The sequence below is a fragment of the Lutra lutra genome, chromosome 13, assembly GCF_902655055.1.
Source record: "Lutra lutra chromosome 13, mLutLut1.2, whole genome shotgun sequence".
Taxonomy (NCBI): Eukaryota; Metazoa; Chordata; class Mammalia; order Carnivora; family Mustelidae; genus Lutra; species Lutra lutra.
Window position 1 is genome coordinate 59,166,040 of NC_062290.1, and position 24,586 is coordinate 59,190,625.

The following is a 24,586-nucleotide window of genomic DNA, read 5'->3' on the forward strand; positions in this document are numbered from 1 at the left end:
TTTTTTTCCCATATCCTTCCCACTTCTTCAGGAACCCCAGTCAGTCCTAAGCTCTCTCTTTCTTAGTATCTGAAAGTTATCTCCTTAATGTGATTCTTTCCCCTCAACTCAAGTTTTCCCTTTCTTTAAAAAAATGCTGGGGCGCCCGAGTGGCTCAGTGGGTTAAAGCCTCTGCCTTCAGCTCAGGTCATGGTCTCAGGGTCTTGGGATCAGGGTCCTGGGATCGAGCCCCACATCGGGCTCTCTGCTCAGCGGGGAGCCTGCTTCCCCCACCCCGCCACGCCGCCTGCCTCTCTGCCTACTTGTGATCTCTGTCTGTCAAATAAATAAATATCTTTTAAAAAATAAAATAAAATAATGCTTAGTACATCCATACAATGGAATGTCATGCAGCAGTAAAAAGAAATGAGCTGTCAAGCCACATACACACACACACGGAAGAACTTTTTTTTAATAAAGATTATATTTATTTATTAGAGAGAGAGCACAAGCAGGTGGAGGGAGAGGGAGGAACAGACTCTCCACTGAGCAGGGAACCCAATGCAGAGCTGATCCCAGAACCCTGAGATCATGACAGAGCCGAGGGCAGACACTTAACTAACTGAGCCACCCAGGTCCTCCAGGGAAGAACTTTTTTTTTTTTTAAGATTTTATTTATTTATTTATTTGACAGAGAGAGACACAAGCAGGGGGAGTGGGAGAACACAAGCAGGGGGAGAAAGGGAACACAAACAGGATGAGTGGGAGAGGGAGAAGCAGGCCTCCTGCTGAGCAGGGAGCCCAGTGCAGCACAATCCCAGGACCTGAGCCAAAGGCAGATGCCTAATGACTGAGCCACCCAGGTGCCCCAGGGAAGAACTTTAAATTTTCACTTAGCATATTGCTAAATGAAATAAGCCAATCTGAAAAGGCATATACTGTATGATTCCAACTATATAACATTCTGGAAAAGGCAAAATAGTAAAGACAGTAAAAAGATCAGTTGTTGCCAGGGGTTTGGAGAGAGGTGGAGAGAGAGATTAAGCAGTGGAGCACATGAGATTTTTAGGGCAGTGCAATTATTCTGTGTGATGCTGTCATGGTGGATTCATTAAAATATGCATGTTTCAAAACCCATAGAACTGTATAATGCAGAATGAATTCTAGTGTAAACTACAAACTTTAGTTCATAATAACGTATCAATATTGGATCAGCGATTGTAATAAATGTACTACACTAATGTGAGATGTTTGTTAATAGAGGAAACCAGGGTAGAAAGGAGGGAGAGAGAGTATATGGGAACTTCCTGTACTTCTGCTTAATTTTTCTCTAAACCCAATACTGCTCTAAAAAAAGAGTATTAGGCAGGGCACCTGGGTGGCTCAGTGGGTTAAGCCTCTGCCTTCAACTCAGGTCATGATCTCAGGTCCTGGGATCCAGCTCCGCATCAGACTCTCTACTCAGCAGGGAGCCCGCTTCCTCCTCTCTCTCTGCCTGCCTCTCTGCCTGCTTGTGATCGCTCTGTCAAATAAATAAATAAAATCTTAAAAAAAAAAAAGTATTAGGCACCTGGGTGTCTCAGTCGGTTAGGCATCTGCCTTCAGCTCAGGTGGTGATCCCAGGGTCCTGGGGTTGAATCCCACGTCAGACTCCCTGCTCAGCGGGGAGTCTATTTCTCCCTCTCCCACTCTCCCTGCTTGTGCTCTCTCTCTCTCTGTGTCAAATGAATGAATAAAATCTTTAAAAATAAAATTTAAAAAAATAAAGAGTATTAATTTAAAATAAAATATGTAGTTAAAATAAATAAAATAGTAAAATAACCCTTAGCCCATTAAACAGAAATAACCACTAATAATAAATTTTTATATTTTATTTTTATTCATATATTTTTTAAAAGCACTTAGAACTATTCTTGCATTACCCTCTAGCCATTTTCTGTCTCCACCAGTCCAAAATACTATCAACCATATGTCAGACTTTGAGTAAATGCTAAAGGTTGGAAAAAAAACAAAAGAGACATGTTCCCTACCTTCAAAGAGTTGGCAGACTGGAGGAGGAGCCACATAAGTAAAAAAGGCAATTACAGAGGTCTCTAACTCCTCACCTTTCTTTCATTCTTCAATCTACTCTCTGTAGTCAGACTCTGTCCTAGCATATCCACTGAAACTATCCTAGCCAAGGTCACTAGTTGACTACCTTGCTGTTAAATCCTTACCCAACTTCTCTGCAGATTTTAACACTTCATCTCCACTTTTTCTTAAAGTTCCTGTCTATTGGTTTCTGTTAAATAACTCTCTTCTTGTTTTTTCTTCCTGTCTAATTGCTTTTCCTCATCAACTTGGCCATCGGGGCTGATGTTCTCCAAGGCTCTCTTATTGAACCTCTTCCCCATCTGTATAGTTTCCCTGAATAATCTCATGTATTTACATGGCTTTAACTACCACCTACTTATTGATGACCTCCAAATCCATCTATCTAAGGAATCCTTTGTTGCTCCCTCCTACCCATGGCCATGACTAAAGATATTTTATAGAAACTCTCTATAGCTATGTCATAGTGTCTTAAGTAGTTTACTCGGTTACTACCTCTACCCTCCATTCTGAATCCCTTTCCTCTCACCTGATATCCCCAGTTTCCATCCTTGTGTGTAGTACCTGGATTTGCCTTTCCACCTTATTTAACTGGTTCTTTGGCTTACAGTTTCAGAATTTTCCATGAATTCTGCCTCTCAGATCATGCTGTACTGCAGCTCCAAGACTGCCCTGTATCACTCCTGTATCCAGCCAGGTCTAATGTTCTCCAACATTACTCGTCTGGAAGGGGGGGGATTAGAAACTAGCTTAGATCTCAACCTAAGTTTCAAACTATATATGCCTGCTTTCGTTACTACCTGTAAATCCTTCAAGTATCTCCAGTTCAGACTGTAAAAAATATCCTCCTGACAGGTATCCTATCTCAGTGAATGCTCTTTTCATCTATTCAGGGGCCCAATTAGGAAATATAAAATTATTTTTAACTCTTTCCTTCTGTCACCCCTCATAGCATGTATCAGTTCTAGCTCCCTATATTTTTAAACTATCCTCTTAATTTAATATTTATTGTTACTACATCATTTCTCTTGTGAATTACTCAATGGCCTCCTAACTGGTCTCCCTGCTTCACATCTTCTTAGTTCCAGTATATTCTCCTGCTGCTGCCAGAGGACTTTCTCTGACACAAATCTAATTATATCATTTCCAGAAAAAAAATTTCTATGACTCCCTATTGCATATAAGATGGTAATGCAGGATCTACCTCATGCCTACCCTCCAACTTTTCTCTCATCACTCACCAGCTTCCAGTTTCAAAGAGTGTGCCGGTGTAAGATCCCAGTTCTAGAAAAGCCTCAGGAGATGCTACATAGTGAATTATCTTAAATTACTGAACCCACAAACTTCCCAAAACTCACAGTTCTGTGGTTGGCCAGGACTGGGGCTTGGTTCTGGACCTGACCATACTTCCTCACTGCTGTGACAAAACTCCTTCTAGATGGTATATAGGAAACAGCACCTGGGTAGTTCAGTCAGTTAAGCATCTGCCTTTGGCTCAGGTCATGATCCCAGAGTCCCGCGATCAAGCCCTGAGTTGGGCTCTCCACTCAGCAGGGAGTCTGCTTTCCCTCTCTCCCTGCTCCTTCTCTCTAGCCACCTGTGTGGTTAGATAGAAATAGTGCAACACAGTGATATCACTGTACTTAGGGCTAAGTTCCCTTCCCAGCCCCCAAAATCAGACAGAGGGCATCCAGAGACAAAATTTTTCCAGATACCATTTACTGTTATGGAGCAGTTACCCACCCCCATTTCCTCAGGTTTGATTACCATGGATTTGGGACTTGGAAGAATAGAGCCTAAAGATGGCCATTGATCATTCAGGGTAGCTGGGGAAGAAAGGGGACAAGAAGGGTCTGCCAACCAGCCCTCAGTTTTTCTCCTGTGGGATGGATCTTTTCTGGCCCAAGGGAATGGATGGTCCAAGTCAGAGCTAGAAAGGCCTTAGAAACCAGCACAGAGTCTCCTCTATTTATCTTGATTTTCTCTTCCCATCCTCCTGCTAAGAGTTCTCATCCCATTCCAGAAGTTGTCCCCAAACAGACCTTCTGTAAAGTGTCAGGCTGCCACTGAGAAGTTTGTTCTGGCTTATATGTTCTAGGAAACAGAAAAGGTCGACTTCTCCTACAACAAACTGGCTGATCCTAAGTTTTCATTTTATGACAATACTTTGGTGGAAGCCATGAAAAAGGGAGATCACTGGGTGCACTTGTTTTTCCTCTCACTCTCATTGTGTCACACTGTGATGTCAGAAGAGAAAGTGGAAGGTGAGGAGGGGCCTGAGGACTCATTGATAGAGAATATGTCATAGAATCTAGGACGGCTACAGGTGGGCTTGGTTTGATATCATTTGTAATGGCTTAATCTAAGAGCTTTCTAATAGGGAGTGTTGTCCAGCAATGGGATGGATAGGCAACTAGTGAGCTTCTAGTCACTGGAGATATTCAAGTAGAAGACAACCTCTTAGTCATATAGAAGATTCAGTTATTGTATAGGGTTCAAACTTGATGCTTCTGACCTTGATTTTCAGTGGTGTTCTGTCGCAGAGTCTACCTGAATTGTCCCCAAGATCAGTCCCATTATCTCTGACAAGACTTCCTGAAAGAGGAGTTGAGTTGTCTTGTTGCTTCACAATTTCACAGTATCCCCACATATCCTAGTTTCTTTAGTAATCAAATATGACTATGACATCCATGAATTTACTTAAACCTCTTTTAGAAACAATGAATGAGAAATGACTGATTAAAAATTAAGAAGGCTTTTGGGGCGTTTGGGTGGCTCAGTCGGTTGAGCATCTGACCTTGGTCTCGGCTCCAGTATTGATCTCAGGTTGTGGGTTCAGGCCCCACACTGGGTTCTACCCTGGGCATGGAGACTACTTAAAATTTAAAAAAATGAGAAGGCTTTTTTTTTTTTGTAACAAACAAGTATTTAGGTAACCAAATCAATCATATCCTTTAAAATCAATGTACCTGGGGTGCCTGGGTGGCTCAGTCATTAAGCATCTGCCTTTAGCTCAGGTCATGATCCCAGAGTCCTGGGATCGAGCCCCACCTCAGGCTCCCTAATTCATGGGAAGCCTGCTGCTTCCTCTCCCACTCCTCCTGCTTGTGTTCCCTCTCTCACTATGTCTCTCTCTGTCAAATAAATAAAATCTTTAAAAACTAAATAGATAAATAAAATCAATGTACCTTTAACATACTACTACCCTTAGGACCACCTTATATTTGTGTATCACTTTATAGTTTTACAAATTGCTTGCATGTTTTTTAAAGATTTTTAAAAATGTATTCATTTGAGAGAGAGAGAGTGAGAGCTTGAGCAGGGGGGAGAGTCAGAGGGAGAAGGAGAAGCAGATTCCCTGTTGAGCAGGGAAGCCAGACACAAGGCTCCATCCCAAGACCCCAAGATCACAAATAGAGCCAAAGACAGCCACTTAACTGACTGAGCCACCCAGGTGCCCCAAATTGCTTGCATTAATATTATCTCCCACAATCTTCACAACAGTCCTCTTAAGTAAGCAGAAAAAGAAAAAGGAACCCAGTTTTATAGAGAGAGAAACTGGAGCTAAAAGAGATTAAATGACTTGCCTAAAATCCTGTAGTTAAGAAGGCAGAGGTAAGAACCCAAATCTCAGGGGTGCCTGGGTGGCTAAGTCCTTAAGCATCAGCTTTCAGCTCAGATCATGATCCCAGGGTCCTGGGATGGAGCCCCACATCGAGCCCCGCATGGGGCTCCCTGTTCTGCAGGAGGCCTGCTTCTCCCTCTCTTACTCTCCCTGCTTATGTTCCCTCTCTCACTGTCTCTCTCTGTGTCAAATAAATAAAATCTTTAAAAAAAAAAAAAAGAACCCAAATCCCAAGCAACCCTCTCGGGTTCCCTCCCTCTTCAGGAGCTTTGTACTCTCAATAAACTTTGCTTTGCTGCCCACCACAAAAATTTAAAAATAAAAACAACAAAAAAAAAAAGAACCCAAATCTCATGCCATGAGATCTTGCCCCACCACAGGTGTCTCCAGACCTGACATTCTACCAAGTTGCTATTACTTGAAGCATGTCTTTATTTATTGCCTTAAGTGACGAGGTAGGAAACAAGACAATAGTCTTACTGTCCCAGAGATACATCTTATATCTGACCTAAAATTATATGTCCCATGTGCCTTATTCACAAGTATAAGACTCTGATGATACATAACTGTTTTTAAAAATCAAGTTGGGGGGGACGCCTGGGTGGCTCAGTTGGTTGGACGACTGCCTTCGGCTCAGGTCATGATCCCGGAGTCCTGGGATCGAGTCCGGCATTGGGCTCCCAGCTCCATGGGGAGTCTGCTTCTCCCTCTGACCTTCTCCTCGCTCATGCTCTCTCTCACTGTCTCTCTCTCAAATAAATAAATAAAATCTTTAAAAAAAAAAAATCAAGTTGGGGGCACCTGGGTGGCTCAGTGGGTTAAGCCTCTGCCTTTGGCTCAGGTCATGATCCCAGGGCCCTGGGATCGAGCCCCACATCAGGCTCTCTGCTCAACAGGAAGCCTACTTCCCCTCTCCCTCTGCCTGCCTCTCTGCCTACTTGTGATCTCTTTCTCTGTGTCAAATAAATAAAATCTTAAAAATCAAGTTGACATAACACAATAAAAAAAATCAAATTGACCTTCAGAAGAGAAATAATCCAAAATATACCTTAGGTTGTGGTAATATTTTAAAAGAGGAGTTAAGCATTTTTCAGTGCTATAGTGTTTGCATTCATCAGTGCAGTTTTTGTTCTGTTTTCTTTATGACCAAAATAATTTGAACCAGTTATTAGAATACAGTAGTTTGTGATGAGAAAAAAATAATACCTGTCACAACTGAGGATTGAATTCAACAGTTTGGGGTGTTTTTTTAAAGATTTTATTTATTTGAAAGAGAGTGGATGGACAAAAAAGCAGGGTGAGGGGCAAAAAAAGAGGGAGAAGCAGGCTCTTCAGAGCCGGGAGCCCAATGCGGGGCTCGATCCCAGGACCCTGAGATCATGACCTGAGCCAAAGGCAGAGGCTTAACCCACTGAGCCACCTGGGCACCCCTCAAGCATTTTGTTATTAATTTTCTGAAGTGTTTCTTCACAATCTAGGAAAATATTTTTTCAACAATGGACACTGAAAACCATGAGAGAAATTACCTTACAACGGCAAAATGGGAAAGAATAAATTTTATTTTACTCCGCTGTAAAAAATTTCAAGAGGAGTGGGGCGCCTGGGTGCCTCAGTTGTTAAGCATCTGCCTTCAGCTCAGATCATGATCCAAGGATCCTGGGATTGAGCCCCGTGTTGGGCTTCCTGCCCAGACGGAAGCCTGCTTCTCTGTCTCCCACTCTTCCTGCTTGTATTCCCTCTCTCACTGTATCTCTCTCTGTCAAATAAATAAAATCTTTTAAAAAATATTCAAGAGGAGTTACAGAAATGTCTTGAGTCATATAAGATTGACAGACTGGTTCAGCAGAGTGAATCATTAAGCGTCCCAGGGTGAGAGTTTTAAAGGTGACAATACTCATTTATATATATATATACATGTATATATATATAAATTGTTTGTTAAATCATCAGTCTTATTATCATCAGTCCTATTATCCTGTTCTATATATCCTATCCTTATAGACCTATCTTATCAAGGTTTAGCCAGTCTTACGTAGGAGCAGTGTATGCAGAACAACCTGCATGAAATTCACCTAGGAGATTTGTTAAAAATTCAATTTCCTGAGTCCTCCTCTCATATTTTGTGACTCTGGATTCAGTAAGTTTGAGTAGAGCCTAGGAACCTGCTTTTTTCTTCTTCTTTTTTTTTTTTTTAGATTTTTATTTATTTATTTGACAGAGATCACAAGTAGGCAGAGAGGCAGGCAGAGAGAGAGAGAGAGGAGGAAGCAGCCTCCCTGCTGAGCAGAGAGCCAGATGTGGGGCTCCATCCCAGGACTCTGGGATCATGACTGGAGCCAAAGGCAGAGGCTTTAACCCACTGAGCCACCCAGGCGCCCCAGGAACCTGCATTTTTAACAAGCCCCCTGACCCATCTTTACCCACTAAAATCAGAGAGTGAACTATGTTTTGTTTGTTCATGTATATTGCATGTACCATGTGCCTCTATAATACTAACTCAAGTCTGTGAAATAAGTTGAAAATATTGGAAAGGGGAAAGAAAAACTGACCTGTATGCAGCCTAGCTTTTTAGAGCTAAACTTGTAAGGAAGTTTGAAGAAAAATGTTCCCTCCTGGGCTCTATCTTTACATAAGCCCCTTGGTGTCACTTCTGGGTTGACTTCAGCTGCACATCTCTGGGCTCTGGTTGCCCTCTTCTCTCCTGCCAGGTAAGCTGGTGTACCAGGCTCAGTCCCCAGATGAAGGTGCCCTCGTCACTGCTGCCAGGAACTTTGGCTTTGTATTCCGTTCCCGCACATCTGAGACGATCATAGTAGTTGAAATGGGTGAGACCAAAGTCTACCAACTGCTGGCTATTTTGGACTTCAGCAATGTGCGCAAGAGGATGTCTGTTATTGGTAGGTGCCCCTCCTACTCAGTCCTCTCCCTATATTTGTCTTTCATATACATTCACACATTGACTTTCTCTTTTATATACACACAAATGTTTTCTCCTACTCAAATGCCTTTTTAAAGGTACCATGCCTCAAACACAAACACATAGCCATTCCTACTTTCTCCTTCACATATCCTATATATTTTCTCTTTGAGAGCTTGCTACCATATACCTCTTAAGTGTTCCTGGATAGTGGCCTATCTGAAACCTCAAAGCCAAGATAAGAATAGAGAATAAACCCATAAGAGATAGGGGGAAACAATATAAGGGAAATTCATACTATCATACTCTCAAATAGTTTGAGCCTCAGACTGAAGAGGAAGAGGGTCATTCTTCATTCTTGGTCCTTACTAGGTATGGGCCTCGGTCTGGAACTTGTACTTGGGAAGCTAAATGTGATTCTGCATCAGAGTCTTCCAAGATGACATTGAACCCATAGAAGAACTGGTTGCATAAGGTCTCTTTCCACTCCCACCAGCCTTTACTGACTGCAACATTTATCCTCTGTAACCACTCAATGAGTGCTTATCCCCCAAAAGAATCAGAAACAAATGTAATGGGAACAGCCTCATGCTATCCCTCAGTGGCCCAGACAAGTTCTTGTAACAATGGGCCTATATGGTTACTCTTTTGTTTGCCCTTAGTGAGGACACCTGAAGATCGAGTAATGTTATTCTGCAAGGGTGCAGACACCATTCTCTGTCAGCTGCTCCATCCATCCTGTAGATCCCTCAGAGATGTAACCATGGAACATTTAGATGTAAGTGTTTAGGTCGCAGGGGAGGGAAGCTGTGGGTGGTTCTTTGTACATGGATTATGCATCCACATATATTGTGTCCGTGTGTTTCTCTATGGATGTATTTTAGTATCTGTGTCTCTTTAATTGATGGAAGAATAAAGACTACTTCATTGTATGGCATTCCTAACGACTACATTGCCAACTTCTGTGTCAAGAAGTTAGATGGCACAGGGGCGCCTGGGTGGCTCAGTGGGTTAAGCCGCTGCCTTCGGCTCAGGTCATGATCTCAGGGTCCTGGGATCGAGTCCCGCATCGGGCTCTCTGCTCGGCGGGGAGCCTGCTTCCCTCTCTCTCTCTCTCTCTCTCTGCCTGCCTTTCTGTCTACTTGTGATGTCTGTCAAATAAATAAATAAAATCTTAAAAAAAAAAAAGTTAGATGGCACAAAGGCATGATGAGAATTGTATCTGTGGGGACACTTACTACAATCAAAATGGTTCTCTCTGTGATTCCTGGCTCAGGAGGTACCATGGTCAGACCTAGAATTTACTTCAGAATTGGGCCTGCTGGTACAGGAGGCGCTACCTCACCAGCCATGGCAGCTTTGAAGGTATAGAGGAAAAGGAGCCAGGCTTGGGCTATTTAGGGGACTATTGTTTGTTACCATTCTCTGTTATCACACGATTAGACTCCCCAGGGGTACCTTCCCCCTTGCCTATCCCACCCTCCTTCCACCCTCTAGGATTTGAGATGGATCTGAAAGAGAATGGCTCCAGCCTTCTGGCACTGGAAAGGAAAACCAAATCTATATTCTCCAAGATTTCTACTCATAAACCTAGATATATAAAGGGTTGAGGGAATAGGAAAGAGATGGGATGGGAGAGGGGCAGATCAGAAAAAAAAATTTTTTTTAAGAGGAAATAGATTGAAGAAAATGCTCTTTTATTAAGCCACTTTGGTTTGACCCACATTAACACATAATCAGAAGTCAGAGAACAGATAGTCAATAAGCACATGAAAAGATACTTAGTTTCATTAACTTTTAGGAAAATGCAAATCAAAAACCTCAAGATACTACTTCACCCCACCAGGACAGCTAGATGATCAGATAATAATAAGTAATGGCAAGGTATAGAGAAATTGTAACCTTCATACATTGCCGATGGAAATGTGAAATGATGCAGTCATTCTCATGGACTAAGCCACCCAGGCACCTCGTGATGTAGTCATTTTAGAAAACAGTTTGGCAGTTCCTAAAAAAGTTAAGGGTAGAATTATCATATGACCCAGCAATTTCACTACTAGGTATATTCCCACAAGAAATGAAAATAAACATCCACACAAAAACTTGTACACATAGTTTATAGCAGCATTATCTATAATTGTGAAAAAGTAGCAACAGCCCAAATGTCCATCATGAATGGCATGGATGAATAGATAAATATAATGTGGTATATCTAAACAACAAATATTATTCAGTCCCAAAAAGGAACAACATACTGATACATGCAGATGAACCTTGAAAACATTATGTTAAGTGAAAGAAGCTAGTCACAAAAGGCAACATAATGTATAATTTCATTTATATGAAATATCCAGAATAAACAAATCTACAGAAACAAGTAGATTAGTGGTTGCCAAGGGCTGGGGGAAAAGAGAATGGGAATGACAGCTAATGGGTACAGGATTTCCTTTGGGAGTGACGAAAATGTTCTGGAATTAGATAGTAAAGGATGCACAACTGTATGAGTGTAATTTTTTTAACCACTGATTTGTATACTTTAAAAAGTATGAATTTTATGATCTATACATTATATTTCAGGTTTTAAAAAAAGTTGGTGGAGTATCCAACATAGGACAGTTCTTATGTCCTATACAGGTTCCCAGTATTTTCTACGGGCTAGTTTGAAAAACTTATCTTTTAACCTTCCAGAACACATGAATTGGGGTATCTTCTCAGAGAGCATTTCCACAGGCTGGCTCCAAAGTGGGTCATAAAACTGTTTCAGATATTTTGACCTGCGTCCTGCTACCCACCTTTACAGACACACATAATGGAGCCTGACTACACTACAATCTGTTAACCACAGATGAGAAACTTGTAAGAGTGAAGCTTATACTCAGAAGTCAAGATTCAAAACCTCTTTTTTTAAAAAATATTTTATTTATTTGAGAGAGCACAAGCAGGGGGAGGGACAGAGGGAAGGGAGAAGCCGACTCCCCACTGAGTACAGAGCCCAAGAAGGGGCTCCATCCCAGGACTCTGGGATTATGACCCAAGCTAAAGGCAGACCCTTAATCGACTGAGCCACCCAGGTGCCCCAAGATTCAAAAACTCTTACAAAAACACAGCTCCAGGCCCTCTAAGACAGGAATCAGCAAACGGCTCATATAAAAACAAGCAACAGTCAGGATTTGCCCACCACAATAGAAAAGAAAAAAAAACACAAGTAAGAGGTAAGTAAGAAATAACTTCAATGCAGACTGCTAAATTATTTGTTGAATGAATTAAGGATCTGTCAGCGTGTTAAACCTCGTTTAGTATCCTATGCAAGATCAGTTTGTGCCATATCTCTTCCTTCTAAGAAGTCTTTGACATCTTCTCTCAGGCTTCTCTTTGTAGCTTCTTCTGCTAACAGCACAGAGGTTTAAGATATGATATTCCATACATACATTGTTTTATGCTCATTTCACCTGACAGCTAAAGTCAAACACTCAGGAGTTTCACAGGCAACTAAGAGCAGAATATCAGTATAATAAAATTCTTTTTCTCTTTGCTCTTATAATGCCAAAGTGAATTATTTTGAAGTTTACTATAACAGTGATCATGGAGAATTTTTATTCATGTGCAATTCTCAGGAAATAAAATCTAACTCACCCTCAGTTGGATGTGAGTTCTCCCCTAAACTACCCACACTCTCACCTGGCTCTCCTTATGACCCAGAGTATACTTTGCAAGATAGGATATAATATAGTTTACAAGATAGGATATACTGGTGGCCATAGAGCAAAAAGATGCTAACTCACCCAGAGACCATTTCTGCAGTGCCTCGTCAACACGGCTGGCTGTGGCTAATCAACTGAGTCAGCCAATCAGCTGTAGACTAATATACAAGTGTGTGTGTGCTTTTTGAGGGGCCTGTTGATACTTGAAGGAAGGCAGGGAAAGAGGAAAATAAAATGAATGTATGGGGCGCCTGGGTGGCTTAGTCAATTAGGCATCTGCCTTCAGCTCAAGTCATGATCCCGGAGTCCTGATCAGGCTCCCTGGGGGGGGGGGGGGGGGGGGGAGGGAGCCTGCTTTTCCCTCCCCACTCCCCCGGCTTGTGCACTCTCTCTCTCTCAAATAAATAAATAAAATCTTTTTTTTTTAAGATTTTATTTATTCACTTGACAGAATCACATGTAGGCAGAGAAAGAAAGGAGGAAGCAGGCTCCCTGCTGAGCAGAGAGCCCGATGTGGGCTCGATTCCAGGACCCTGAGATCATGACCTGAGCCAAAGGCAGAGGCTTAACCCACTGAGTCACCCAGGCGCCCCAATAAAATCTTTTTTTAAAAAATGAACGTATGCTTGAAAAAATAGTAAGTCCTTTGATTATATTTTATAACAACTCCTTTTACTTTAGTATTCTATTCTCATATTACAGACATCATTATCCTCTCTGTAGGCAGTGAATTACTATCCCAATTTTACAACAAAAAAAAAAATCTAGAAGGCTTAATTTTTCCCAGGGTCACACAGGAAATTATCTAACTACAGGTAAAAGCTAGAACTCTCTATATTTCAGAAGTACTTTCAAAACTTTGCCCCCAGTTATGCTGGCACCACCTTTAAGACATTATTCTGAGAAAGCTTAACAGTTGTTTTGTGGTTAGGCTGGGTACTACCAGCCCCATGGTACTAATCACTAAATCCTATTTTGCAGGCAGATAGGCAGTGAGGTCAGTTGGCTTCTTCCTAAACTCAGCCCTCACCCAGCCAAGGCCTACTCAGTGCACACACATGTCTTCCAGGATTTTGCCTTTGAAGGTCTCCGCACCCTCATGGTGGCCTACCGAGAAGTGGATAATGCCTTCTACCAGGCCTGGAGCAAGAAGCACAGTGAAGCCTGCCTGTCTTTGGAAAATCGGGAAGATAAAATGTCATATGTCTATGGAGAGATGGAAAAAGACTTGATGGTTAGTGTGAAGAATCCAGGGACAGATAGGGGGTAGCACTGGGGGTGGCCGTCAGCAGACTGAGCAAGGTCTCTAAGAGTGGCTTCCAGCAAATCAATAGGTTCAGGTGCTTTGGATACGGGATACTGGAATCCAGGCTGATTCAGAATGTCCTGGATCTTTGAAATCAATAAATAATGGGGGGGTGAGGAGATGGAATGCACTATTTGTAAATTTTATCCCAAAGCTACTCACAGAAGCTAAGTAATCTGGGAGAAATGAGGATCTGAATAATGCATAGATTAGATAATCCAGAACTAACTGATAAAAATATTCACTCATTCATTCAACATATTTACTAAGCGCCTCCTATGTGCCAGGAATGTTTTAAGCCCTGAGCATGTAGCAGCAGACAAAAACAGACAAAAATGACATATATGATGTTAGGTAATGAAGTGCTATGGGAGAAAATAAAGCCAGGGAGATAGCTAGGGAATATCAGCATACACATGTATGTTTTGGAGAGGGCAGAGTATAGTTACTATTTTATATAGGGTACTTTGAGCAGAAACCTGAAGAAGGTGGTGAGCCAAGCAGATCTCTGGGGGAATTAGCTTTCCAGACAGAGGGAATGGCATAAGTGAAAGCCCTGAAACAGGAGTAGGCCTAACTTGTTAGTTGAACAGCAAGTCAGCTAGTGGGGCTGATAAAGTATAAGTGAGGAGGAGAGAATAAAGGTCATGAGACAGAGAAGTAGTAGAGTGCCCTCATAAGCCAGCATAAGTACTCACAATGAGATATGGAAAGCCATTGAAGAATTCAATGAAAGAAGTGATGTGATAGTTTAAAAAAAAAACTTATTTATTTGAGAGAGAGAGAATAAGTATGAGCAGGGGGAGGCGCAGAGGGAGAGGGACAAGCAGACTGCACTGAGTGCAGAGCCAGATGTAAGGCTCAATTCCAGGACCCTGACATCACAACCTGAGTCAAAAAGAAAAAGTTTTTGACCAGACTGACACAGGCTGGCTCGGCTAAAAACAGAAATTTCTGATACCAGTTGGGAAAACAGAAATCCCAGAGGTCATACATCTCCTTCCATCATCAGTTCAGCAGTTAGTAGTTCTAGTCTGTCCTTCTGGAGGCCTAAAAGAAATCAGCCAATTGTTTGTCCATCTGTCAGTTCCTCAGACTGAGTCCTGGTGCCCATCCCTCTGGTCAACACTGGAAAGCCGGAAAGTGTGCTCTGAAGCAAAAGAGCAGTGAAAGTGTGTTGAGAAACAGATGGTTTAGAAGTGGCACACAGCTTCATGTATGACTTGGGCAAGTCTTTTCCCTCTTTGATCCCTGACATTCTGTGTCTCAATTTGATTTATGTGGTTGAAAAGCTGCATCTGTTGTGAGGCAGAGGGTGCTGAATTTTATAACATTTGGATCCTTATGTCAGGACAGAGCCAGCTTGCTAACGAGGATGATGAGGTGCCAGTTGAGTTGTTGGGTAGCACTAAATGCTGTGACATTCTCCCTCCTTCTCACTCACTGTTCTCTCTGTCCAAAGCTGTTAGGGGCCACAGCCATAGAAGACAAGCTCCAGGATGGTGTACCTGAGACAATCACCATCCTGAACAAAGCCAAAATTAAGATATGGGTCTTAACTGGAGATAAGCAAGGTAAAGGGGAGCTCCTCACTTCACCAGTTCTCTTCCCTGTCCACCTTAGCCATTTCTTTTATTTTGCATTTTCTTTTTATCTTAGCCATTTATTTGACAAATACCTTATAGTCCAGGTCAAGTCCTTACAGAACACCTTCACTCCTAATTTTGTACACAGTTTTCTAAGAGTATATTTTATGCTGGATCCTGTGTTAGGCAGTGAGGACATGGAGATGATTCAGTCAGACATGACCCCTGTCATCCAGGAACCCACAAGCTAAAAACTTTGGAATTACCTTGGAATATACCCTCTCTGTTGTCCCAAAGATTCATTGTCTCACCATGTCCCACCAAGGGTTCTGAAGATCCCCTTTTGACTGTGCCACCACCGTAGTTCAGCCTTTGTCCCCTTTGATTGTACGTCTACAAAAAAACTTCTGATCTCTGTCTCTTGTCCTTATTGATTTTGTATAGGCTATATACAACCATCAGCTTGATCTTACTAAAATATACTACTTTTATATGCTATTCCTCTGCTCAGATACCTTCAGAAACTCTATGTAGTAGAGTCAGACTCCACTGTACAGCCTTCAAGATCTTGATAATCTGTTGCTACCTACATATACTTATCTCCATCCTGATGTGACCATTATTTTTAGTATGTCCCAAACAATCCAGTTCCTACTCTAGGGCCTCTGTTTGGGTTGTTTCCCTGTTTGAAATGGTTTTTTTTCTGACCCCTAAATAAGTCTTACTCGTCCTTCAAAGTCTTTTCCCAAGAAAGTTTCTATGACATTACAATCTCTCCTCTGAATTTTTTTTAAAGATTTTATTTATTTATTTGACAGAGAGAGAGATCACAAGTAGGCAGAGAGTCAGGCAGAGAGAGAGGGGGAAGCAGGCTCCTCGTTGAGCAGAGAGCCCGATGCGGGGCTCAATCCCAGGACACTGAGATCATGACCTGAGCCCAAGGCAGCAGCTTAATCCACTGAGCCACCCAGGCACCCCTCTCCTCTGAATTTTGATAACATTGCAGCGAGGGCTCGGGATTAAATTTTCATAAGTTGTTTTCCTTAGTATGAATTTATTCCAAATTCCAGAGTTCTTGATGTAAAGACCACAACCAAAACAGTTCCCCATAAACTCTGGCATAAAAGCAGGCATAGGGAAATACATCCTGTTTGGAAAAGTGGATGCAGACTGGAATTGTTTTAGGAAATAAGGGAAGGCCCCGTTGGAAGGCTAAGCCAGAATGGTGCTGGCTTCAGCGGCACATATGTGAAAATTGGAATAAAATAGAGAAGGTTATCATGGTCTCTGCACAAGAATGACAGGCAAATTCATGAAGTGTTCATTGTTAAAAAATGAAAGAAAAAGAAAGACTAAGCCAGAATGATCCTAGTTATTGATAAGTAACTCACAAGTCTGTACTAGGCTGAGTGTCTCCTGTGTGTTTGAATATGGTCTCCACTGACTCATGAAAAATATACTTTGACTGCCTCCATGGCAAATGTGGACAAATGGGCTCTGCTGCCCACCATTAGTGCTTATGTACATATATACTTTTGTAAAGACCCTGTCCCAGCCAAAATGTGGCCAGTGTTCCCCCCTTCCCTGCAGAGACTGCTGTGAACGTTGCCTATGCCTGTAACATATTTGAGGAAGAAATGGATGGAATATTCATTGTGGAAGGCAAGAATGATGAGACTGTTCGGCAAGAACTCAGGTACAGATGGGAGAACTGCCACAGCTCTTCACTTAGTATGACTCCCACACTGTCAGAAGGAACAAAGAAGATACGGAGAAGAGGGGAAAAAAAAAACCCTAAAATACTTGAGATAATTTTGTGAAGAAGCTTTAGGGCTCAAGGAGTTGGAGAAGTGTGGTGTGTGGATGGTCAGGGACCTGAGACAATGGCAGTTCTCGGGAGGCAGTTGAGTTTGGCTGGTGCTTTATAGAGGCTATGTACCTACTTTGCCCACTTTCATTCTAGGACACTTTCACTTTCCTAAGCTCTGGAGCTTTCAGTCAGACATTAACCACTACTCTTGGCTTTCAGGTTGGCAAGGAACAAGATGAAACCTGAGTCTCTACTGGAATCAGACCCAGTAAACACCTACCTGAACACGAAGCCCCAAATGCCCTTCAGAATACCTGAGGAGGTGCCCAATGGCAACTATGGCTTGATCATCAATGGCTACAGTCTGGTGGGCAACACAGAGCTACAACTCTATTCTCTTCCCCCAAGGAATTTTTTTTCCTAGGTCCAGCCTGCTTCAGGGAAATTTTAAGACCCCTTCTCTAGTTCACGAGTCACCTTTTCCCCCTCTCTTCTGGTGCTCTTTCCTAACAGACACCTTTCCCTATCTTTCTCTAGGCAGGAATAATGAGGAAAGAGAAGCCAAGGACATGTTCCTTCCTTATCCAATTTCTTTACTACTGATTCGGCTTATCAGTTAGAGGAAGTGGGGAGCAAACAGAACCAGGTCCTCTAAAAAGTCGCTTGGCCTTTATAGCCCAGTTAACTGATTTGACCCAGTGAGAAAGGCTGACCAGTTTCCCATTGGAGGCTGGGTCAGATGTGAGGATGCCTAAAAGTGACTTGGGGACTTAGCCTCCCTCAGGAGTGGAGCACCTGGAAGCCACTATGCCTGACCTTTGTAGTACAGGAGAGTATGGCTACGGGGAAGGGCCTAGGAAGATCTTGTTCTGAGAGCCTTTTTGGGCAACCTGAAATGTGGGTGTGTCCTGGTACTGCAGGCCTATGCTCTAGAAGGGAACCTGGAGTTGGAACTGCTGCGAACAGTGTGCATGTGCAAGGGAGTGATCTGCTGCCGGATGACACCCCTTCAGAAGGCCCAGGTGGTAGAGCTGATGAAGAGGTACAAGAAGGTGGTGACACTGGCCATCGGGGATGGGGCCAATGACGTCAGCATGATCAAAGGCATGTGAGGGACGGGGGACCATAACCTCCAACCAAGGGCTTGCCCTTTCCTTCCTCCATGGGCAAAAACCAACCTGGGTGGCACTGTGTTTTGGATTCATACTCCTGCATATCATATATTTGTATATTTATAATGTTTTGCAACTTCATTCATGCTCCTCTATACCTGCATTCCCACTTATTTACACAAGCATACATCAGTCCATATGCAGACATGCACACATTTAACTTCATGCACTTAACACATGTATACACAAATATGCCTGGCTTCCATAAGAACATATGCATATATTCACAGAATAGGCCATGGAACTACCATACCATCTTTCCAAGGTGGCATCAAAGCCTACAGAAAAACCCCTGGGCAAGAGTCATAGTCTGTTCCCTTTTTGAAAGCTGTATGCCTGAGCAATGTTAAGCAGAAGACAAGACTGCTCAACCAGGGCATTAGCTATGAAGCACAATGTAGGGATTTCTTCTTCCCCGAGGAAGTGTTCATTAGAACTTGTCCTGACTCACCTGGCTGGAGAAGAATAGCAGACTTACTGATGCTTTGAACCAATAGAAGCAAATGGCTGAAACTTGTTTTAATTTCAGCTGAGTGTTGTTAGCTTCCAGCAACTTGTGGTTCTGTCAAATATGGACAACATCTAGAGGTCCTCTAGCCCAACCACTCTCCCCATCCAGGAAACACTAGCAGACATTCTAGCCGTGGCTTTAATACCAGGAAGTGTTCTTGATAGCTTCCTCACTTTCTAGAATTTCTCTGGTTTTTAGGGCCTTAGAAATTTCAACGATTCCATTAAGCAATGCAATAGGTATATACCAGAAGATGAATGAATTTACCCTAAACTACAAGAGACTAATTAAAACTTTTAGGAACTTTGGTCTTATTTTCCATCAAGTGTAATCCTTATTTTATCTAGAAAAAGTCATGTTAGGCCTCTTGAAGAACTTGCTTCTCACTAACAAAGTAGGTACATCATTTATTTCCTCCTAACAGATGGATTTTAGCTCTAGATAAACTTTGGTAATTAAATATTGTATTAGATTGACATCCATCCTGCATCTTTAATTGATGTAAGTGGCTTCGAGAGATAACAAGAAATTTTTACCTCAGCATCTGGACAGCAGGAAAGACCCTAGATGGCTATAGTAGGTACAAAGACCATCTAGGAGAGCTTTCTAGTACAAGCCATGCCAGGCATTCCTGAGTGTTTTCCAATGTAAAATAAGGTGTTTATACAACATGATCTCAGCCTTTCTTTTACACTTCCCAACCTGGGAGCCCAGCAGACAACCTTTGTGGTTGAGAAGCTTATGGGATTTCTTTGCAGCTGCCCACATTGGGGTTGGCATCACTGGCCAGGAGGGAATGCAGGCCATGCTCAACAGTGACTATGCCATCTCCCAGTTCCACTATCTTCAGCGTCTACTCTTGGTCCATGGCCGATGGTCCTACAATCGCATGTGCAAGTTTCTCAGCTACTTCTTTTACAAAAACTTTGCCTTCACCCTGATGCACTTCTGGTATGCCTTCTTCAGCGGGTTCTCTGCACAGGTAGGAGATCTGGTGACATTCCCCACTCTGGTCAGCTGGGTCTTTTCTACTCACCCCCACTTCAGCCATCTCAGACCCTTTCTTTTCTAGAGACCTTGTCATCCATCCATAAAGCTTCTCACATGGGGGCACTTGGGTTGCTCATTCAGTTAAGCATGAAGGTCCTCAACCATACTGATCCCATCTAACCTTATATTTAACCTTAGATTTCCAAACCCTAACTTTTCTGTCTTGGCTTTGACTTGGACTTGATTCCTATCTCCAAAACTCTCCATAAGATATTTTCACCTTTTACCTGACATGGAGACCTAGTTTCCAAACAGATAGTATGTGGAAATTCTTGGATCTGGTAGTTTTTTTAGTATCCAAAGCAATCTTTATGGAACAGACTAAGCCTCAAGGGGCCTCTGAGTCTTGCCAGACAGGTTAGTTATGGTGTTCACCTGTAGCCCCATTTCATAACACAGCTTCCCTTACTGGGTGCTTCCCCACCCTGACACCCCTTCTCCGTGCCCCAAACATATACTGTTGTTGCTCTAATGAATTAATTCCACGTTTGAGTATAAAATCTCCCCCACAGTAATGGAAAGAAGTAGGACCTGGATTTTTATATTCTATGAGGAATCCTTTTTCCTATGAGAAGTTTTTCAGGGTTCTCACATTCCTAAGAAAAACAACCTCAGGAATTATTATCTTGGGAAATCTCTACTACCTTTGTTGCCTTGGGCTCTGGGGGAAACAGATTGTTCAGCAGAAAGTAATAGACTTGTATACCACCAATGGTGTAACAAAGTCATTCATATGTGTATTCATATGTGTGTGTTTTGCTGACCTCTTGTGGCTAGTAAAGGAGCCCTCTCTGGGCCCCAAGGATGGAGCACCCAGCTAGGAAAGGGTTACTGAGTCTATTCTACTTACCACTGTTAGAAAGTATCCAGTGTTGTAGAAGCTACTGAATGTCATAAATCAGATTAAAGAGCCCAGAGGCTTACATGCCTGAAAGTTCAGGGGTACAGCTAGCATTCCCTAGCAGGCACTCTGGATCTTTTCTGTGCATGGATGGGCAGTGCAGGTCATGGTAAGGTTGGTCCAAATCAGCCTTGTAGGGTTGGCCACAAACAAGCTTGATGTGGCCTTGCCCCAGCCTGGGACACAGAATTCTGACTTCTGTAGGACCAAACAGAGATGGGGGTCAGCCTTCTCTGTCAGATTTCTGAAATCCAAATCCTGCCCTAGGTTAGTGTAGTGGTGGGTAGGTGGGGACCAGAAGGGACTCTTGAACCTGGGAGGTGGAGCTGGGACTTTGGGAAACAGAGGAATCTAAGAAATCTCCTTGGTATTCTCTTAGACAGTTTATGATACCTGGTTTATCACTTTCTACAACCTGGTCTACACCTCCCTCCCTGTCCTGAGCTTGAGTCTGTTTGACCAGGTAAGACCAGCGGCAAGCCTCTTAGTCAGGACTAAAGCCCCTGGGCCCTTGAGGAGTATTCCCAAGAGTGGGAAGGACAAGAGCTGAGTTCTACAAAGTCAGTTGTAAATGGAATAATTTCTAGAGCAAGGAAGGGAGCTTATCACCTGGAGAGGCATCATGGGATAAAGTAAAGAATCTTCCTCCACAGAGAATAATCAGTTTTAGAAATCCAAGTTTTCTGTGTTAATTTTATTTTTGTAGAGAGAAACATAGTAAATGTGCTTTATAGTAAATTGAGTGTGTATAAAAGGTAGTGAAAGGAAATAGAGTTATTAGGGCAAGACTAGGTAAAACAAGGAGCTTCAAGAAGTGAGAGACACATACAGAGATAAAGCAAGCCAATGCAGGATCTAGCAGGGTGGCCTAGTGAGAGTCCTGAAGGCCAAGCATGGGAATGTGAGTATGATATTTTGAGTCCTAGGGAGTCATCCTAGGGGATATCATCTGTCCCTGTCAGAAATTTCCTGGGCATTGGGGGGTCCTAGTATCATACCTCTCTTTCCTTTTCTGTCCCAACTTCCTGTCTTGGGCACTTTGAATAGAAAAGAAGCCTCCAAAGAGGAATAAAATAGCTGAAAGAGGACACCATGGCATCATGGTTTCCTGGTTTCCATCAGGGTAGGAAGTCAAATTCTCCACAAGGTAGCTGTTAGCTACAGAGCAACAAGAGGGATGAGTTGTGTCCAATGAAGCTTCAGTTGACTAATTCTAAGGATCCACAACCTCTCAAAAACAAGCTGCAAGCTTTGTTATCCAAAGTTTCTGGTTTAGGAGATGAAGATGATCCAGTGGCATTCACACAGAGAATACTGTCACCTGAGTTCACCATTAGCTATGGAAATGGGAAGAGCATTACAGAACATGGATACCTCCATGTGACTAGCTGGTCCCCATTGACTTCCCCCTCTCCTTTTATTGGCTTTTGACACAAAAATTACTCAACTAAAGGAACACTTAAAATTGGGGCCTCATGTACCAACTGCCCCCCATCCTAAGCTCCCATCCTCCCTTCCAGCTACCCCCAACCCTAGTTACTCCCCATCTCCCCTCTCCTAACTGCTTCCAGGTCCTTACCACCACCTTGACCTTCTCCTAGCTTTCTTCCACCGCCTAGATCCTTTTCTAGAGTGTAGGACTTCAGGAAGGGTTTATGGTCACTGCTCTGTTCTCTGGTTCCACTTCTCAAGTAATCCATGAAGAAGTTCCTAGGCAGGCTGTCAGCAGATGCAGTGAGGGGAGAAACTTCTACTCCGATGGAGATGGGAACTTCTATGGAGAGACCCTGAACTTTCCTCCTTACCCTTTGGTACTTCCAGGACGTGAATGAAACATGGAGTCTACGCTTCCCAGAGCTGTATGACCCAGGCCAGCACAACCTCTATTTCAACAAGAAGGAGTTTGTGAAGTGTTTAGTGCGTGGGATCTATAGTTCCTTCGTGCTGTTCTTTATCCCTATGAGGACCATTCACAACTCAATGGACAGTGATGGGAAAGAGATCTCTGACTACCAGTCCTTCTCCCTGATAGTGCAGACTGCTTTGCTCTGCGTGGTCACAGTGCAGGTGTGGCTGGGGGAGGAGAGGAAGGGGTGATGGAGGAGGAGTGGGTGGGGAGCCTGTCTGGAAGAAAGGGAAAGAAGGAGGGAGGGAAAGTGGGAAGGGATATCCTCCACTATGGACTGGAGAAGGGAGGTGGCTGATATGTCCCAGGTTGTACAGTATTGCACATAAAAGAGTGCCTTTCAGATTGCCCTGGACACAACCTACTGGACGTTGATAAGCCACATCTTCACCTGGGGTAGCCTGGGTTTCTACTTTTGCATCTTATTCCTCCTGTACAGTGATGGCTTGTGCCTAATGTTCCCCAACGTCTTCCAATTCCTAGGTAAGGCTATGCCCACTCAGTGTGTGGCAAGTAGGTGGAGGGTAGGGTTGGGAAGTGTGAACAAAGTATATTTGTTTAATAAAGGTTCACTGACCAGGTATTACTATGTACTAGGCTTAGTGGATATAGATAGGAATAAGACATGGCCTCTGCCCCAGAAGGACTCAAAATCTAGCCAGGGGAATACTTTACCCTATTAGATTTTCTAAGATATTTTCAAATTTCTTATCTAACTTAATCTTTGCAAGCATCCTATGAGGTAGAAATGGCAAGAATTATTAGCACCATTTTAGAGACTAAAGGTTTTTAAAAATTAAATTACTCAAATCTAGCTCTCCTGCTTCCCAGTCCAGTATCCTTTATACTGTGGTGTACTGCCTTATTGTCTCCCATATTAGTTTCCCTACCTTTCATTCTACTTTGATGGGAACAAAATACAGTGAGAGTAGATAATAGATGTAGCTGCTTCTCACCTCTCATCAAGCCACTCATTTTTCCTCTCCAAAAACCTGTATCCCATTTTTGTGTCCAGGCCAGTGTTCCAGGATTCCTATATCCTGCCCCCACTCTCTTGCCCGGCCCAGCCTTTAGAGGGAGATGAAGGCATGTGAATTCACAGTGACTTTGGCTTTCCAAAGGACCTCACTGTAATTCTTCTGCATTTATATTATTAGGAAACTTAATGGTCTCCAAACCAGTAACTTCCTTTTTTGGAATGGAGAGTTATCTAAGTTCTGGCTGACAGTCCCCTTCCTCTAGGCTCTGGTTCAGCCTCCCTCCTGCACCTCATTGTTTACAGGTGTGGCCAGGAACACTCTGAACCTGCCACAAATGTGGCTGATTATTATCCTCAGCGTGGTCCTCTGTATTTTGCCTGTGATTGGGTACCGATTTCTCAAACCATTGTTCTGGCCTGCCGACGTGGACAAGGTGAGTGGAACAAGGAATCTACCCAGATATAATTCATGGTCCTCTCTGCCTTTGCCTCGGTGGATAAAAACCCTGTCCTCCATGCTCTGACTATAGATTATGAACAGAATTCATCTTTGGACAAGACATCCACTGCTACCCCCTACCCAGACCAAACTGAGACACAGAAGGCCTCGACGTTCTGCCTATGCATTCTCCCACAAACAGGGCTTTGGGGCCCTCATCACTTCAGGCAAAACAATGAAGGACAAGGTATTCAAGAAAAACAACTTTCCTTTTAAAAAGTAAAGGTCCTTAGGGAAATCCCAAAGGAATCAGTCATTGCTCTTCCTCCCTTGTATCCACACAAATTAATAAGGATGGATTAGAGCCCCAGGGAAACTAGCATAAACCTGCCATTCTGCTCTCACTCTAGGGGCTCAGCCTCTTCATTCCCTAGAAGGTTGTGGCCAGGTAAGGCAAGGAAAGCTAAAGAAAGGACCTCCAGATATCTGTCAGAGTTGCAGCGGTTCGAGAAAAAGTGACGTCAGGCTTCCCTTCCACCAACCCTTCCAAGTTTTAATCCACACAAGCAACTATGGAAGTGGTGAGTGAAGAGGGGCAACATAAGAAAGGGGG

General features: G+C 42.9%; 1 protein-coding gene and 1 non-coding gene across 6 annotated transcripts in view; both read left to right on the plus strand.

The window, feature by feature from the left end:
- The window catches only part of LOC125082826 (phospholipid-transporting ATPase FetA-like), a 116,289-nt gene extending 91,703 nt beyond the window's left edge, over positions 1 to 24,586 (plus strand). For 4 of the 5 annotated variants that reach the window (XM_047698635.1, XM_047698636.1, XM_047698637.1 and 1 more), the window contains 14 exons: positions 4,169 to 4,334; positions 8,404 to 8,592; positions 9,275 to 9,390; positions 13,383 to 13,547; positions 15,082 to 15,193; positions 16,796 to 16,901; positions 17,235 to 17,382; positions 17,936 to 18,119; positions 19,457 to 19,680; positions 21,029 to 21,112; positions 22,471 to 22,716; positions 22,900 to 23,038; positions 23,838 to 23,968; positions 24,065 to 24,586. In XM_047698635.1, the coding sequence (XP_047554591.1) occupies positions 4,169 to 4,334; positions 8,404 to 8,592; positions 9,275 to 9,390; positions 13,383 to 13,547; positions 15,082 to 15,193; positions 16,796 to 16,901; positions 17,235 to 17,382; positions 17,936 to 18,119; positions 19,457 to 19,680; positions 21,029 to 21,112; positions 22,471 to 22,716; positions 22,900 to 23,038; positions 23,838 to 23,968; positions 24,065 to 24,256 (2,202 nt within the window). In that variant the 3' untranslated portion in view covers positions 24,257 to 24,586. Of the gene's footprint in view, positions 1 to 4,168; positions 4,335 to 8,403; positions 8,593 to 9,274; positions 9,391 to 13,382; positions 13,548 to 15,081; positions 15,194 to 16,795; positions 16,902 to 17,234; positions 17,383 to 17,935; positions 18,120 to 19,456; positions 19,681 to 21,028; positions 21,113 to 22,470; positions 22,717 to 22,899; positions 23,039 to 23,837; positions 23,969 to 24,064 lie in introns of those variants that run through there. The other variant, XM_047698640.1, reaches the window with a different exon arrangement.
- On the plus strand, positions 16,431 to 16,537 carry LOC125084151 (U6 spliceosomal RNA). Its single transcript, XR_007122508.1, has one exon. It is a non-coding gene; the product is annotated as a U6 spliceosomal RNA (small nuclear RNA).